The 15,757-nt window shown below is 55.6% G+C and overlaps 1 protein-coding gene across 1 annotated transcript; it reads right to left on the reverse strand.

Moving 5' to 3' along the window:
• Nucleotides 1–1,573: 1,573 nt before the first annotated feature.
• Nucleotides 1,574–14,217, reverse strand: LOC145340379 (SRSF protein kinase 3-like; the record flags this gene model as incomplete). The annotated part of the gene is made up of 9 exons (XM_080184835.1): nt 13,913–14,217; nt 8,376–8,491; nt 8,145–8,253; nt 7,585–7,672; nt 7,011–7,098; nt 6,670–6,776; nt 5,049–5,214; nt 2,748–2,773; nt 1,574–1,889 (listed from the first exon to the last, which is right to left on the reverse strand). Coding segments are annotated over exons 1-9 (1,321 nt in total), but the record flags the coding sequence as incomplete, so codon positions are not given.
• Nucleotides 14,218–15,757: the final 1,540 nt, after the last annotated feature.

Here is a 15,757-nt window from a genome sequence, read left to right on the forward strand (position 1 = left end):
GACCGCAATCTGACCGCGCCCAATTCCAAGAACCCTCCCACCTGCCCAGGGGCCAGGCTTAACCTGCCAAAAAACAACAGCAAGGTCCCAACATCCCATTCACAGGGCACATCCCTGTGAGACCAATTTCTCCGGCTCGTTCTGGTCCGGTGGTAGAGAACGGACATCCACACGACACTGAGGAAGGATAATCTACAGGATTATGAGAGGCGTGGGCAGAGTGGATACTCAGAAGGTTTCTCCCAGGGTGGAAGAGTCAATGGCTAGGGGGGGGGGGGGGGCAGGGGTTTAAGGTGCGAGGGGCAAGGTTTAAAGGAGATGGATGAGGCAGATTTTTTACACAGAGGGGGGTGGGTGCCTGGAACTCGCTGCCGGGGGGAGGGAGTGGAAACGGATACAATAGTGAGTTTGAAAGGGCATCTGGACAAATCCACGAACAGGATGGGAATAGAGGCATACGGTCCCCGGAAGGGGAGGGGGGTTTTAGTTCAGTCAGGGCAGCACGGTCGGTACAGGTTTGGAGGGGCTATTTCTGTGCTGTAATTTTCTTTGCTATCAACATAGATGATGTGGAATCTGTATGGGTCAAGTTAAAAAACAGAGGGGTAAGGAGAAAAAAAAAAGCATTTTGGCAATGGTATACGGACCACCAAACTGTAGTGGTGATGTTGGGAAAAGTATTAGACAGGAGACGAGAGATGCATGTGTTAAAGGAACCTCTGTGGTTACGGGTGACTTTAATCTGTGCATAGATTGGGAAAGTCAAATTAGTTACAGTACCACAGAGGAGGAATCTCTGGAGTGCGTACAGGATGGTTTTCTGCAGCAAATGACTGAGGGAGCAGCGAGGGAGCAGGCCATCTCGTACTGGGTGTTGTGCAATGAGAAAGGATTAGTTGGCAATCTCGGTGTGTGATTGGGGACAGGCGTCCATCATCGGGGTTAGACAGGGTAGATTCAGAAAGAATGTTCCCGATGGTGGGGGGAGTCCAGAACTAGGGGTCAGAGTTTGAGGATAAGGGGGAAACCTTTTAGAACTGAGGTGAGGAGAAATTTCTTCACCCAGAGGGTGGGGAATGTGTGGAATTCACTCCCACAGAAAGTAGTTGAGGCCAAAACGTTGTGTGATTTCAGGAAGAAATTAGATATCGCTCTTGGGGCTAAAGGGATCGAGGGATATGGGGGGGGGGATCAGGATAATGAATTTGATGATCAGCCAGGATCAAAATGAATGGGGGAGCAGCTCGAAGGGCCGAATGGCCTCCTCCTGCTTCTATATCTCTGTGAAAGGGAAGAATGATTGGGTGATTGGTGGGGGTGAGGTCCCCAGAATGGGGGAAAGTTCATCGCTGGCACAGAGTCTCAGATATTGGGGGGTGGGTGTATGGGGTGCAGAGTCTCAGGAATAAATCGGGGGGTGTTTACCTTGGTCTGAGATGAGGAGAGATCCTCATCCTTTGGACTGAAGCGCCTCTCCAGAAAACTCCACCACCCGCCCACCCCACACGCTTCCCACGTCACACAGGACACGCACCCCCGATGTGGAGAAGGAGAAAGGTTCTGGTTTCCTTACACTGCGGCAGTCTCCCCAGAGGCCAGTGGCTGTCGTCATGCAGCTCCTCCCTGCCCTGTGACTCAGTGCCTTCCTGGCGCCCCGGATCCCGGCTCGGTCCCTGCAGTCTGGAGTTGGGTAGCCCCAGGAACAGGCCCTGCAGCCGGAGATCGGTCAAGCCCTGTGCTGCGAGGCCTGGCGGCGCCGCCTCCTGCAGTCGATGCTCCTCCAGCTCCTCCATCCGCTGCAGGTCCAGCAGCCGCTCCTCCAGCAGCTTCACCTGCCGCTTCTGTCTCTTCCGCAGCTTCTTCTTCCGATTCTTGGACACTTTCCCGCCCTGAAGAACAGACGCAGCAGAACCGTGAGGAGGCCATTCGGCCCAAACTGTCCATGGCCAATTCGCACACTGCAGAGGGAGCTTTACTCTGTATCTAACCCCGTGCTGTACCTGTCCTGGGAGTGTTTGATGGGGACAGTGTAGAGGGAGCTTTACTCTGTATCTAACCCCGTGCTGTACCTGTCCTGGGAGTGTTTGATGGCGGACAGTGTAGAGGGAGCTTTACTCTGTATCTAACCCCGTGCTGTACCTGTCCTGGGAGTGTTTGATGGCGGACAGTGTAGAGGGAGCTTTACTCTGTATCTAACCCCGTGCTGTACCTGTCCTGGGAGTGTTTGATGGGGGGGACAGTGTAGAGGGAGCTTTACTCTGTATCTAACCCCGTGCTGTACCTGTCCTGGGAGTGTTTGATGGGGGGACAGTGTAGAGGGAGCTTTACTCTGTATCTAACCCCGTGCTGTACCTGTCCTGGGAGTGTTTGATGGGGGGACAGTGTAGAGGGAGCTTTACTCTCTATCTAACCCCGTGCTGTACCTGTCCTGGGAGTGTTTGATGGGGGACAGTGTAGAGGGAGCTTTACTCTGTATCTAACCCCGTGCTGTACCTGTCCTGGGAGTGTTTGATGGGGACAGTGTAGAGGGAGCTTTACTCTGTATCTAACCCCATGCTGTACCTGTCCTGGGAGTGTTTGATGGGGACAGTGTAGAGGGAGCTTTACTCTGTACCTAACCCCGTGCTGTATCTGTCCTGGGAGTGTTTGATGGGGGGACAGTGTAGAGGGAGCTTTACTCTATATCTCACCCTGTGCTGTACCTGTCCTGGGAGCTTTCTGCAGTTTGAACAGTAAGTGTTGATTACCTGCAGTTCCTGTGGGGCGGTGCTCACTGTAAATAAAGAGAAGATAAAAAGAGTTTTGATGATCAGAAAAATCTCAATAAACTCACAGCAATTAAGCGGTTTAAAAGGTGAAAAATGATCTCAGCACTTGGATAAAGGAGCGATGTTGCTGACAGAGCTACGAGGTTGTTAGACAGACATGGAGAGAATTAGCTGGTGTGTGTGTAGGGACAGGATTCAACCAACGAGGGGTTAAATTAAATTAAACACACCGCCCTTCCCACAGTGCGGCGCTCCCTCGGCACCGACCCTCCCGCAGTGCGGCGCTCCCTCGGCACTGACCCTCCCACAGTGCGGCGCTCCCTCGGCACCGACCCTCCCGCAGTGCGGCGCTCCCTCGGCACCGACCCTCCCACAGTGCGGCGCTCCCTCGGCACCGACCCTCCCACAGTGCGGCGCTCCCTCGGCACCGACCCTCCCGCAGTGCGGCGCTCCCTCGGCACCGACCCTCCCACAGTGCGGCGCTCCCTCGGCACCGACCCTCCCACAGTGCGGCGCTCCCTCGGCACCGACCCTCCCACAGTGCGGCGCTCCCTCGGCACCGACCCTCCCGCAGTGCGGCGCTCCCTTGGCACCGACCCTCCCTCGGCACCGACCCTCCCACAGTGCGGCGCTCCCTCGGCACCGACCCTCCCGCAGTGCGGCGCTCCCTCGGCACCGACCCTCCCACAGTGCGGCGCTCCCTCGGCACCGACCCTCCCACAGTGCGGCGCTCCCTCGGCACCAACCCTCCCACAGTTTATAATTAATTCACTCAGATGTGGGTTTCACTGGCTGGCCAGCATTTATTGTCTGCCCCCAACTGCCCCTTGAGAAAGTGGTCGGTGAGCCGCCATCTTGAACCCTCCGCAGTCCCTGTGTGATGTAGGTACACCCACAGTGCTGTTAGGGAGTTCCAGGGTTTTGACCCCAGCCACAGTGAAGGAACGGCTGATATATTTCCCAGTCGGGATGGTGAGTGACTCGGAGGGGAACCTCCAGGTGGGGGGTGTTCCCAGGTATCTGCTGCCCTTGTCCTTCTAGATGGTAGAGGTGGTGGGTTTGGAAGGTGCTGCCTAAGGAGCCTCGGTGAGTCGCTGCAGTGCATCTTGTAGATGGTACACACGGCTGTCACTGTGTGTCGGGGGTGGAGGGAGTGAGTGTTTGTGGTTAGTGTGTCGATCGAGCGGGGCTGCTTTGTCCTGGATGGTGTCGAGCTTCTCGAGTGTTGTTGGAGCCGCACCCATCCAGGCAAGTGGGGAGTATTCTGTCACACTCCTGACTTGTGTCCTTGTAGATGGTGGACAGGCTTTGGGGGGAGTCAGGAGGTGAGTTACTCTCCACAGGATTCCCAGTCTCTGACCTGCTCTGGTAGTCACTGTGTTTATTTGGCTGGGTCCCAGTTCAGTTTCTGGTCAATGGTAACCCCCAGGATGTTGATAGTGGGGGGGATTCAGTGATGGTAACCCCCAGGATGTTGATAGTGGGGGGGTTCAGTGATGGTAACCCCCAGGATGTTGATAGTGGGGGGGATTCAGTGATGGTAACCCCCAGGATGTTGATAGTGGGGGGGGATTCAGTGATGGTAACCCCCAGGATGTTGATAGTGGGGGGGGTTCAGTGATGGTAACCCCCAGGATGTTGATAGTGGGGGGGTTCAGTGATGGTAACCCCCAGGATGTTGATAGTGGGGGGAGTTCAGTGATGGTAACACCACTGAATGTCAATGGGGCGGTGGTTAGACTCTCTCTGGTTGGAGATGGTCATTACCTGGCACTGTGTGGGGTGAATGTCACTGCCACTTGTCAGCCCGAGCCTGGATATTGTCCGGATCTCGCTGCGTTTGGACACGGGCTGTTTCAGTATCTGAGGAGTGGGGAATGGTGTTGAACATTGTGTAATCATCAGCGAACATCCCCACTCCTGACCTTATGACGGAGGGAAGGTGATTGATGAAGCAGCTGAAGATTGTTGGGCCTCGGACACTAACCCTGAGGGACTCCTGCAGTGATGTCCTGGAGCTGAGGTGACTGACCCTCCACAACCACAACCACCTTCCTATGGACCAGGTATGACTCCAAACGGGGGGGAGTTTGTCCCGAGACCCATCGAGTCCAGTTTGACTGTGGATGGTTTTTGCCAAGCTAAGGGGGAAGTGGGAAGAGACCGCAGGGAGATTGGAGGGGTGGTGAGTGGGAAGAGACCGCAGGGAGATTGGAGGGGTGGTGAGTGGGAAGAGACCGCGGGGAGATGGGGGGGGGAGAGTGGGACCCAAACCCGTACCCGAGGAGCCGGATGGGGGAGGCGCCCCAGCCTGCTGCCACTGCGTCGCCTCCGCAGCGAGCCGCCTCACATAGACCTCGTCCACCGTCAGCAGGATGTTTTCCGGTTTAATATCCGTGTGGATGATTTTACACTTGGTATGCAGGTAGTGAAGGCCCTGGAGAACCTGCGGAGAGGCAGAGCGAGAGAGAGAGAGAGATCAGAGGGAAAACACACCACACCAACAGTCCCTGATTTACAGGGATCAAAGAACAGCACAGCACGGCAAACAGGCCCTTTGGCCCGACAAGCCCATACTGCCCATTTTAACACTCAGTGAGCGCCTCATTCCAATCCTTCTTCTACCTACGACTTTTCTCCACATCTCATGGACTCCACAATAAAGGGGGTGCAAATTTAGAGAATTATATGTGTGCCAGATTAAGGGAGATCCAATTTAGGGACGATTTATTGACACCAATGAGCCAAAAAAGCACGTTTTTGGGGTGTGGGAGAAAATCAGAGCACCCGGAGAAAACCCACGTAAGCATGGGGAGAATGTGCAAACTCCCACAGACACCGACCAAAGCCAGAGATCCGACCCGGGTCCCTGTATCTGCACAGCAGACAGTGAGAGTCACTGAGCTGATGTGTTGCCCGTCAATTGGTCCAGTTTAAGCGCACACTAACGACGTGATGCAACCATCCACCCAGGAACTAAACTACTGCAAAACACTTTCCCAATTCCTCATCACCATGCTCAATGTCTCACTGTTACATATTTCAGTGTTTGTCTGATTGCTTTAAGAGCCAGTCACGTGACACTTGGGTGTGTCACAGGCTCCCTTCGAGTTTCACTTCCATGTGCACATCTCTCTCAATAAACCTGCAGCGTGTTACTTTGAATCTAGGCAGGTAAAGCACATTTATCTGTTTAAAACCATCAACCCCTCACATTGTTACGACATCATAGTACCTAACCCCGTGCTGTACCTGTCCTGGGAGTGTTTGATGGGGGGACAGTGTACAGGGAGCTTTACTCTGTATCTAACCCCGTGCTGTACCTGTCCTGGGAGTGTTTGATGGGGACAGTGTAGAGGGAGCTTTACTCTGTATCTAACCCCGTGCTGTACCTGTCCTGGGAGTGTTTGATGGGGGGACAGTGTACAGGGAGCTTTACTCTGTATCTAACCCCGTGCTGTACCTGTCCTGGGAGTGTTTGATGGGGACAGTGTAGAGGGAGCTTTACTCTGTATCTAACCCCATGCTGTACCTGTCCTGGGAGTGTTTGATGGGGGACAGTGTAGAGGGAGCTTTACTCTGTATCTAACCCCGTGCTGTACCTGTCCTGGGAGTGTTTGATGGGGGGACAGTGTACAGGGAGCTTTACTCTGTATCTAACCCCGTGCTGTACCTGTCCTGGGAGTGTTTGATGGGGACAGTGTAGAGGGAGCTTTACTCTGTATCTAACCCCATGCTGTACCTGTCCTGGGAGTGTTTGATGGGGGACAGTGTAGAGGGAGCTTTACTCTGTATCTAACCCCGTGCTGTACCTGTCCTGGGAGTGTTTGATGGGGGACAGTGTAGAGGGAGCTTTACTCTGTATCTAACCCCGTGCTGTACCTGTCCTGGGAGTGTTTACCTGACGGAGAATGCTTTTCACACAGGGGATGGGGAGCCCCTGGTAGTTGGATTTGATGATCCATTTCAGCAGCTGATGCCCCAGCACCTCGAACACCATGCAGACATCTGAGAGAGAGTGAAGGATATTTACCAGCCAGAGTGTTAATGCACACTGCGTTAAGGGAACCGGGGTGGGGGTGGGGGGTGGGGGGCGGGGCCTTGAGCGAGGGCCCCACACAAGGCGGAGGGTGGGGGGACTTTGAGCAAGAGTCTGTACGAGGTGACAGCCCGCACAGCTTTGGGCGAGGTTCCGGGGCTCGGTAACAGGGCAGGAGTTTTATAAACACGAGGCAAGGATACGCAAACCGTTCACCCCAGAGATCTTAAAGTCATCGATAAGCTGCACAATCATCTCTCTCTTGGGGTCCGTGGGGTCACTGTCCCGAACCTGTGAACACAACACAGCAAATATTACTGCAGCTCAGGAGCGCCGCACCGAGGGGGGGGTTCAGCGCTGAGCGAGCGCCGCACCGAGGGGGGGAGGTGGGGCAGCGCCGAGCGAGCGCTGCACCGAGGGGGGGGGGGGGGTGGGGCAGCGCCGAGCGAGCGCTGCACCGAGGGGGGGGGGGGGGGTGGGGCAGCGCCGAGCGAGCGCTGCACCGAGGGGGGGGGGGGGGGCGGGGCCGAGCGAGCGCCGCACCGAGGGGGGGGGGTCAGCGCCGAGAGAGCGCTGCACCGAGGGGGGGGGGGAGGTCAGCGCCGAGCGAGCGCTGCACCGAGGGGGGGGGGGGGAGGTCAGCGCCGAGCGAGCGCTGCACCGAGGGGGGGGGTCAGCGCCGAGCGAGCGCCGCACCGAGGGGTGGGGGTGGGGCAGCGCCGAGCGAGCGCCGCACCAAGGGGGGGGGGGGGGGGTCAGCGCCGAGGGAACACTCACACATTTGAGTAGTTTGATCTCGTCCAGCGCAGTCTCGGTGTAGTGAGGTGCACTTTTCACCACCTTCAGAGCCAGGAATCGTTTCCGACTGTGGAGATACGGAGGTGAGGGGGTCAGGTGGCTCCAGAGCCAGTGACAAGTCAGTAACCTTCCCTTCCCAACTGTCAAATCCTCCCAAACAACCTCCCTCTGCCAACTCTCTCCGCATTCCTCTCCCTCGCCCCACCCGGACCTCCTCATGCCCCTCCCACCACCCCCTATTTCGTATTAAATACAAAAGTATCTGGAATTAAGAATCTCCTGATGTCCCATTGTCGGAAAAACCCATCTGGTTCCTTTAGGGAAGGAAATCTGCCGTCCTTACCCCGGTCTGGCCTACATGTGACTCCAGAGCCACAGCAATGTGGGTGACTCTCAACTGCCCTCCAAGGGGCAACTAGGGATGGGTAATAAATACCGGCCCAGCCAGCGATGCCCAGGTCCCAGGAATGAACAAACGTAAGACCTCCCCTCTCCAAGATGCCCCCATGCCAATCCTGACCTCCGACCCCGGTACTCACTGAATGTCCCAGCAGAGCCAGACGGTGGAGAAATGGCCCCAGCCCAACTTACGGACCACGTGGTAACGGCCATTAAACAGATCACCAATCTTCACCGGATAGTAACCCCCTACAGGGAGAGAGAGAGAGAGAGAGAGTGAGGCAGAGGCACACACACACACACACACACACAGAGCGAGACAGAAACAGAGAAAGACAGGGTTGCGACAGGGTCTCCAGAGAGATTCCTACCTTTACAGTAATCCAGTGGATCCTCCTGTTCCTCGTCATCAGATCCGAGAAGCTCAGACGGTTGTGGAGTGAGAATCCGGGCTGGAGGCTTCTCCTCAAACTCCGGTGGTGGGTTCCTGCGTTCAGAGAACAGAGACCACATCAGGACAGGAGGCCATTCAGCCCCTCTCTCCCCAGCCTGTTACACAGGAACAGGAGGCGGCCATTCAGAGTCTGTGCTATAATCCTGATCGGCACCGAGTGACCTCACGTCTCTCTGCCCAGGGTGAGTGAGAGCCGGATTCCTGTGTCTGCTATCAGCAGGTTTGTATCTAACAGGATGAGTCTGTGCATAAACACTCCACTGGCCTGACACAGCTCCAGGAACCCCCCCTCCCTGCCCCCACTGGGGGGTGCGGGAGAGAGGCAGAGAAAGAGGATGGGTGGGGGGGGGGGGGGGGGGGGGGCGTGGGGAATGAGAGCAGGGGGGTTTAAGACAATTAAAGGGTTTGATAGGGTCGACAGAGAGAAACTGTTTCCTTTGGGGGGGGGGTGGAGGTTAAAATGAGAGGTGGCCGCTCCGGAGGGGGGAATGTCAGGAAGCACTTCCTCACACAAAGGGGGGAAACGGGAATCCGGAACTCTCTCTCCCTCCCCAAAATAAAGCTGTCGAGGCTGGAGGGGGAGATTGGAAATTTCACACCCCAGACTGAGGGGTTTCTGTTGGGTAAAGGGGGGGGGATTGAGAGTTACCGAACCGAGACAAGGGGTCAGTTAGGATAGGAGGGTGAATGGCCTTCTCCCGTTTCTGTGTAACAGGCTGGAGAGAGGGGGGCTGAATGGCCTCGTACTGTTCCTGTGAGGGGCAGATGGATACAGAGAGGGGTTGGGAGAGGCAGGATGGGGTCAGAGAGGTTAGGGAGAAAGGGGTGAGGGTCAGTGTCACTGATAGCTGGAGATCTATAGCTGGATGTGAGGAATACATCGGGAATGGACTTAGAATCACGCCACCTGTCAGACAGGCCTCATACACAGATGAGCTGGCTGAGTAAAAATAGACAAAGATAGACCCCTTCCCCCAGCTTTCCAGAGAGAGATTCCACTCACATCAACCAGGCCTGGTATACAGCACAGAACCTGTACCAAATTCTCACCCCAAAACACAGTCTATCACACATGCTCAGACAGGCAGACTCAGTGATCAGGAACAGGAACCCTGGCTGATTTCCCCCCTCTCTCTCTCTCTAACCCAGGGATCACTGGACAGTGATCAGGAACAGGAACCCTGGCTGATTTCCCCTCTCTCTCTCTCTCTAACCCAGGGATCACTGGACAGTGATCAGGAGCAGGAACCCTGGCTGATTTCCCCTCTCTCTCTCTAACCCAGGGATCACTGGACAGTGATCAGGAACAGGAACCCTGGCTGATTTCCCCCTCTCTCTCTCTAACCCAGGGATCACTGGACAGTGATCAGGAACAGGAACCCTGGCTGATTTCCCCTCTCTCTCTAACCCAGGGATCACTGGACAGTGATCAGGAACAGGAACCCTGGCTGATTTCCCCTCTCTCTCTCTCTCTCTCTAACCCAGGGATCACTGGACAGTGATCAGGAGCAGGAACCCTGGCTGATTTCCCCCCTCTCTCTCTCTAACCCAGGGATCACTGGACAGTGATCAGGAGCAGGAACCCTGGCTGATTTCCCCTCTCTCTCTAACCCAGGGATCACTGGACAGTGATCAGGAACAGGAACCCTGGCTGATTTCCCCTCTCTCTCTCTCTCTAACCCAGGGATCACTGGACAGTGATCAGGAGCAGGAACCCTGGCTGATTTCCCCTCTCTCTCTAACCCAGGGATCACTGGACTGTGATCAGGAGCAGGAACCCTGGCTGATTTCCCCTCTCTCTCTCTCTCTAACCCAGGGATCACTGGACAGTGATCAGGAGCAGGAACCCTGGCTGATTTCCCCTCTCTCTCTCTCTCTAACCCAGGGATCACTGGACAGTGATCAGGAGCAGGAACCCTGGCTGATTTCCCCCCTCTCTCTAACCCAGGGATCACTGGACAGTGATCAGGAGCAGGAACCCTGGCTGATTTCCCCTCTCTCTCTAACCCAGAGATCACTGGACAGTGATCAGGAACAGGAACCCTGGCTAATTTCCCCCCTCTCTCTCTCTAACCCAGGAATCACTGGACAGTGATCAGAGCAGGAACCCTGGCTGATTTCCCCTCTCTCTCTCCCTCTAACCAGGGATCACTGGACAGTGATCAGGAGCAGGAACCCTGGCTGATTTCCCCTCTCTCTCTCTAACCCAGGGATCACTGGACAGTGATCAGGAACAGGAACCCTGGCTGATTTCCCCTCTCTCTCTCTCTAACCCAGGGATCACTGGACAGTGATCAGGAGCAGGAACCCTGGCTGATTTCCTCTCTCTCTCTCTCTAACCCAGGGATCACTGGACAGTGATCAGGAGCAGGAACCCTGGCTGATTTCCCTCTCTCTCTAACCCAGGGATCACTGGACAGTGATCAGGAGCAGGAACCCTGGCTGATTTCCCCTCTCTCTCTAACCCAGGGATCACTGGACAGTGATCAGGAGCAGGAACCCTGGCTGATTTCCCCTCTCTCTCTCTAACCCAGGGATCACTGGACAGTGATCAGGAGCAGGAACCCTGGCTGATTTCCCCTCTCTCTCTCTAACCCAGGGATCACTGGACAGTGATCAGGAGCAGGAACCCTGGCTGATTTCCCCTCTCTCTCTAACCCAGGGATCACTGGACTGTGATCAGGAGCAGGAACCCTGGCTGATTTCCCCTCTCTCTCTCTCTCTAACCCAGGGATCACTGGACAGTGATCAGGAGCAGGAACCCTGGCTGATTTCCCCTCTCTCTCTAACCCAGGGATCACTGGACTGTGATCAGGAGCAGGAACCCTGGCTGATTTCCCCTCTCTCTCTCTCTCTAACCCAGGGATCACTGGACAGTGATCAGGAGCAGGAACCCTGGCTGATTTCCCCTCTCTCTCTCTCTCTCTAACCCAGGGATCACTGGACAGTGATCAGGAGCAGGAACCCTGGCTGATTTCCCCCTCTCTCTAACCCAGGGATCACTGGACAGTGATCAGGAGCAGGAACCCTGGCTGATTTCCCCTCTCTCTCTAACCCAGAGATCACTGGACAGTGATCAGGAACAGGAACCCTGGCTAATTTCCCCTCTCTCTCTCTAACCCAGGAATCACTGGACAGTGATCAGAGCAGGAACCCTGGCTGATTTCCCCTCTCTCTCTCCCTCTAACCCAGGGATCACTGGACAGTGATCAGGAGCAGGAACCCTGGCTGATTTCCCCTCTCTCTCTCTAACCCAGGGATCACTGGACAGTGATCAGGAACAGGAACCCTGGCTGATTTCCCCTCTCTCTCTCTCTAACCCAGGGATCACTGGACAGTGATCAGGAGCAGGAACCCTGGCTGATTTCCCCCCTCTCTCTCTCTAACCCAGGGATCACTGGACAGTGATCAGGAACAGGAACCCTGGCTGATTTCCCCTCTCACTCTAACCCAGAGATCACTGGACAGTGATCAGGAACAGGAACCCTGGCTGATTTCCCCCCTCTCTCTCTCTAACCCAGGGATCACTGGACAGTGATCAGGAACAGGAACCCTGGCTGATTTCCTCCCTCTCTCTCTAACCCAGGGATCACTGGACAGTGATCAGGAGCAGGAACCCTGGCTGATTTCCCCCCTCTCTCTCTCTAACCCAGGGATCACTGGACAGTGATCAGGAGCAGGAACTCTGGCTGATTTCCCCTCTCTCTCTCTCTCTAACCCAGGGATCACTGGACAGTGATCAGGAGCAGGAACCCTGGCTGATTTCCCCTCTCTCTCTAACCCAGGGATCACTGGACAGTGATCAGGAGCAGGAACCCTGGCTGATTTCCCCTCTCTCTCTAACCCAGGGATCACTGGACAGTGATCAGGAGCAGGAACCCTGGCTGATTTCCCCCCCTCTCTCTCTCTCTCTAACCCAGGGATCACTGGACAGTGATCAGGAACAGGAACCCTGGCTGATTTCCCCTCTCTCTCTAACCCAGGGATCACTGGACAGTGATCAAGAGCAGGAACCCTGGCTGATTTCCCCTCTCTCTCTAACCCAGGGATCACTGGACTGTGATCAAGAGCAGGAACCCTGGCTGATTTCCCCTCTCTCTCTCTAACCCAGGGATCACTGGACAGTGATCAGGAGCAGGAACCCTGGCTGATTTCCCCTCTCTCTCTAACCCAGGGATCACTGGACTGTGATCAGGAGCAGGAACCCTGGCTGATTTCCCCTCTCTCTCTCTCTCTAACCCAGGGATCACTGGACAGTGATCAGGAGCAGGAACCCTGGCTGATTTCCCCCCCTCTCTCTCTCTCTCTCTAACCCAGGGATCACTGGACAGTGATCAGGAGCAGGAACCCTGGCTGATTTCCTCTCTCTCTAACCCAGGGATCACTGGACAGTGATCAGGAGCAGGAACCCTGGCTGATTTCCTCTCTCTCTAACCCAGGGATCACTGGACAGTGATCAGGAGCAGGAACCCTGGCTGATTTCCCCCCCCTCTCTCTCTCTCTAACCCAGGGATCACTGGACAGTGATCAGGAGCAGGAACCCTGGCTGATTTCCCCCTCTCTCTAACCCAGGGATCACTGGACAGTGATCAGGAGCAGGAACCCTGGCTGATTTCCCCCCTCTCTCTCTCTAACCCAGGGATCACTGGACAGTGATCAGGAGCAGGAACCCTGGCTGATTTCCCCCTCTCTCTAACCCAGGGATCACTGGACAGTGATCAGGAGCAGGAACCCTGGCTGATTTCCCCTCTCTCTCTCTCTAACCCAGGGATCACTGGACAGTGATCAGGAGCAGGAACCCTGGCTGATTTCCCCTCTCTCTCTCTCTCTCTCTAACCCAGGGATCACTGGACAGTGATCAGGAGCAGGAACCCTGGCTGATTTCCCCTCTCTCTCTAACCCAGGGATCACTGGACAGTGATCAGGAGCAGGAACCCTGGCTGATTTCCCCCCTCTCTCTCTAACCCAGGGATCACTGGACAGTGATCAGGAGCAGGAACCCTGGCTGATTTCCCCTCTCTCTAACCCAGGGATCACTGGACAGTGATCAGAATCCTTCCTCCCCCCCCCCCACATCCATCCTCACTGTCCCCCTCTCCCCATCCCCTCCCCAACATCCTCACCCTCTCCTACCTCCGTCCTCCTCCCTCCATCCCCCCCATTATCACCATCCCCCTATCCCCCCCTCCACCCCCCCATCCCCCCCTTATCAACATCCCCCCCTCCACCCCCCCCTTATCAACATCCCCTCCTCCACCCCCCCCTTATCAACATCCCCCCCTCCACCCCCCCATATCAACATCCTCCCCTCCACCCCCCCCTACCCCCCTCCACCCCCCCCATCCCCCCCTCTACCCCCCCCATCCCCCCCTTTACCCCCCCATCCCCCCCTCTACCCCCCTCCACCCCCCCATCCCCCCTCCATCCACCATCCTCTCCCCCTCCCTCACTCACCCTCTCTCAGGGTTGTTGAGGTTTTTCTTCTTGTATTTTTTCCTGTGTTTCTTGCTCCTGCCCTGCCCGGCCTGCCCCCCGGGACCGGGACCGGCCTGTCCCCTCTCCCCAGGCCCAAGCCCCGGCTGCCCCTTCTCCCCGGGACAGGCACCGTGCCCGGGCCCAGGCCCCGGCTGCCCCCTCTCCCCGGTCCCGGTCCCGGGCCCGGCCTGCCCCCTCTCCCCGGCGCTGGCGGCAGTGCTGCTCCCCGGTGCCGCTCCGCTCTCCTTCTCCCTGCGGCCCGCGGCTGCGGCTCCGCCACTCATTGCACCCACTGGGGCCGCCAGTGCGCAGGCGCGGTCTGCTGCCCCGCCCCCCGCACAGACCCCGCCCCCTGGACCGGCCACGCCCCCTGACCGCCCCTTAAAGGGGCACTGTTCTAACCCAGCCCCCTTAAAGGGGCACTGCCCTGACATTGCCCTCAAATGAACACCAACCATTTCCTGCTCCTTAAAGGTATATCGCTCTAACTTCAGCCCTTAAAGTCATACAGTCTTGTCTCCACCAAATAAAGCCATACTACCCTTAAAGGCACCCCACCCTAAATCTGCTATTCAGAGGAAAGCCATCCTGACCCTTAAAGGCACACCATCCTCACACCGCTCCTCAAACACACTGTTCTAACGGGCACACTGTCCCTTAAAGACACACCACAATCAACTCAGCCTTAAAATGTACACCGCCCTAACCCCACCCCTTATGGGTGTACAATCCTGGTCCCATGCCTCAAAAGGTGCACCACCTGATCCCATCCCAAATGGCATCCACTCTCATCCTCCCCTTAAAGTAACACCGCCTTGACAAACCCGTCCCTTAAAAACACAGCAACCCCACCTATTCCTGCCCCTTAAAGGGATGCCAACCTAATTCCACCCCTTAAAGGCACAACATACTGACCCTACCCCTTTAAGACACGTGTCAACCAGCCCTTACCCCGAAAGGTCGAACCCCACTCTCCCTAACAAACCCTTAAAGAACACCAGCATTTTGCACCCCTCTAAATGCGCGTCAAACTGGCCTCGCCTCTTAAAGTCACAACACTGAGACCAAAACCCTGCCCTGAAAGCTACACTGCCCCAACACTAACCCCAAATGAGCCCCTTTAAGTCTCACCCTACCACTTAAAGCCACATCACCCCCTGTCTGATGGCACAGCGGGGATTGGACCCATTTATGGCTGCATACCCAAAAAAAAACTCACCTCTTAAAGAGACAATGTGACACCAAAATCTCCATTTCCACACCCCAGATATTACCTCTTAAAACTAGAACACGCATTCCCAAATTTTGTACCCACCAATTCATCCTGAAAGTGAGAACTCACATTGCCACAACCCCACACTGAGGGAGACGCAGAGGAGAATAACATTCATTAAAGGGAGGGCCACGTTAAGAAACTGCCCATTTATGGTTGCACACCTGAAAGTATGCTTACAACGGAGAGAAGCATTTCCTACACATATATAAGTAAAAAGCAAATTTAAAAACCATTCTGACTCATTCAGTTATACTGGTGAATCTGAAGAAATTAGTTTGTTAAATTTGTGGATCGCACATGGCAGTGTGGGGCTCTGTTAGGTTCCATAGATAGATCACAAACTCTCCAGTTTAACTTCATTCCTTACACAATGACAATCTGTTCCGACAGATCCATCACACTTAGCCGTGAACTAACTGAGTGGCTAAGCAAAATGGTGGGGATGAATAGCCTCCTCCTGTTCCTGAGTAACAGGCTTGAGAGGGGCTGAATGGCCCTCTCTTGTTCCTGTATAACAGGCTGGAGGGGAAAGTGGGTTGAATGAGCCC

This window comes from Carcharhinus amblyrhynchos, unplaced genomic scaffold, assembly GCF_965287045.1.
Source record: "Carcharhinus amblyrhynchos unplaced genomic scaffold, sCarAmb.v2.hapA scaffold_968, whole genome shotgun sequence".
NCBI classification, from domain to species: domain Eukaryota; kingdom Metazoa; phylum Chordata; class Chondrichthyes; order Carcharhiniformes; family Carcharhinidae; genus Carcharhinus; species Carcharhinus amblyrhynchos.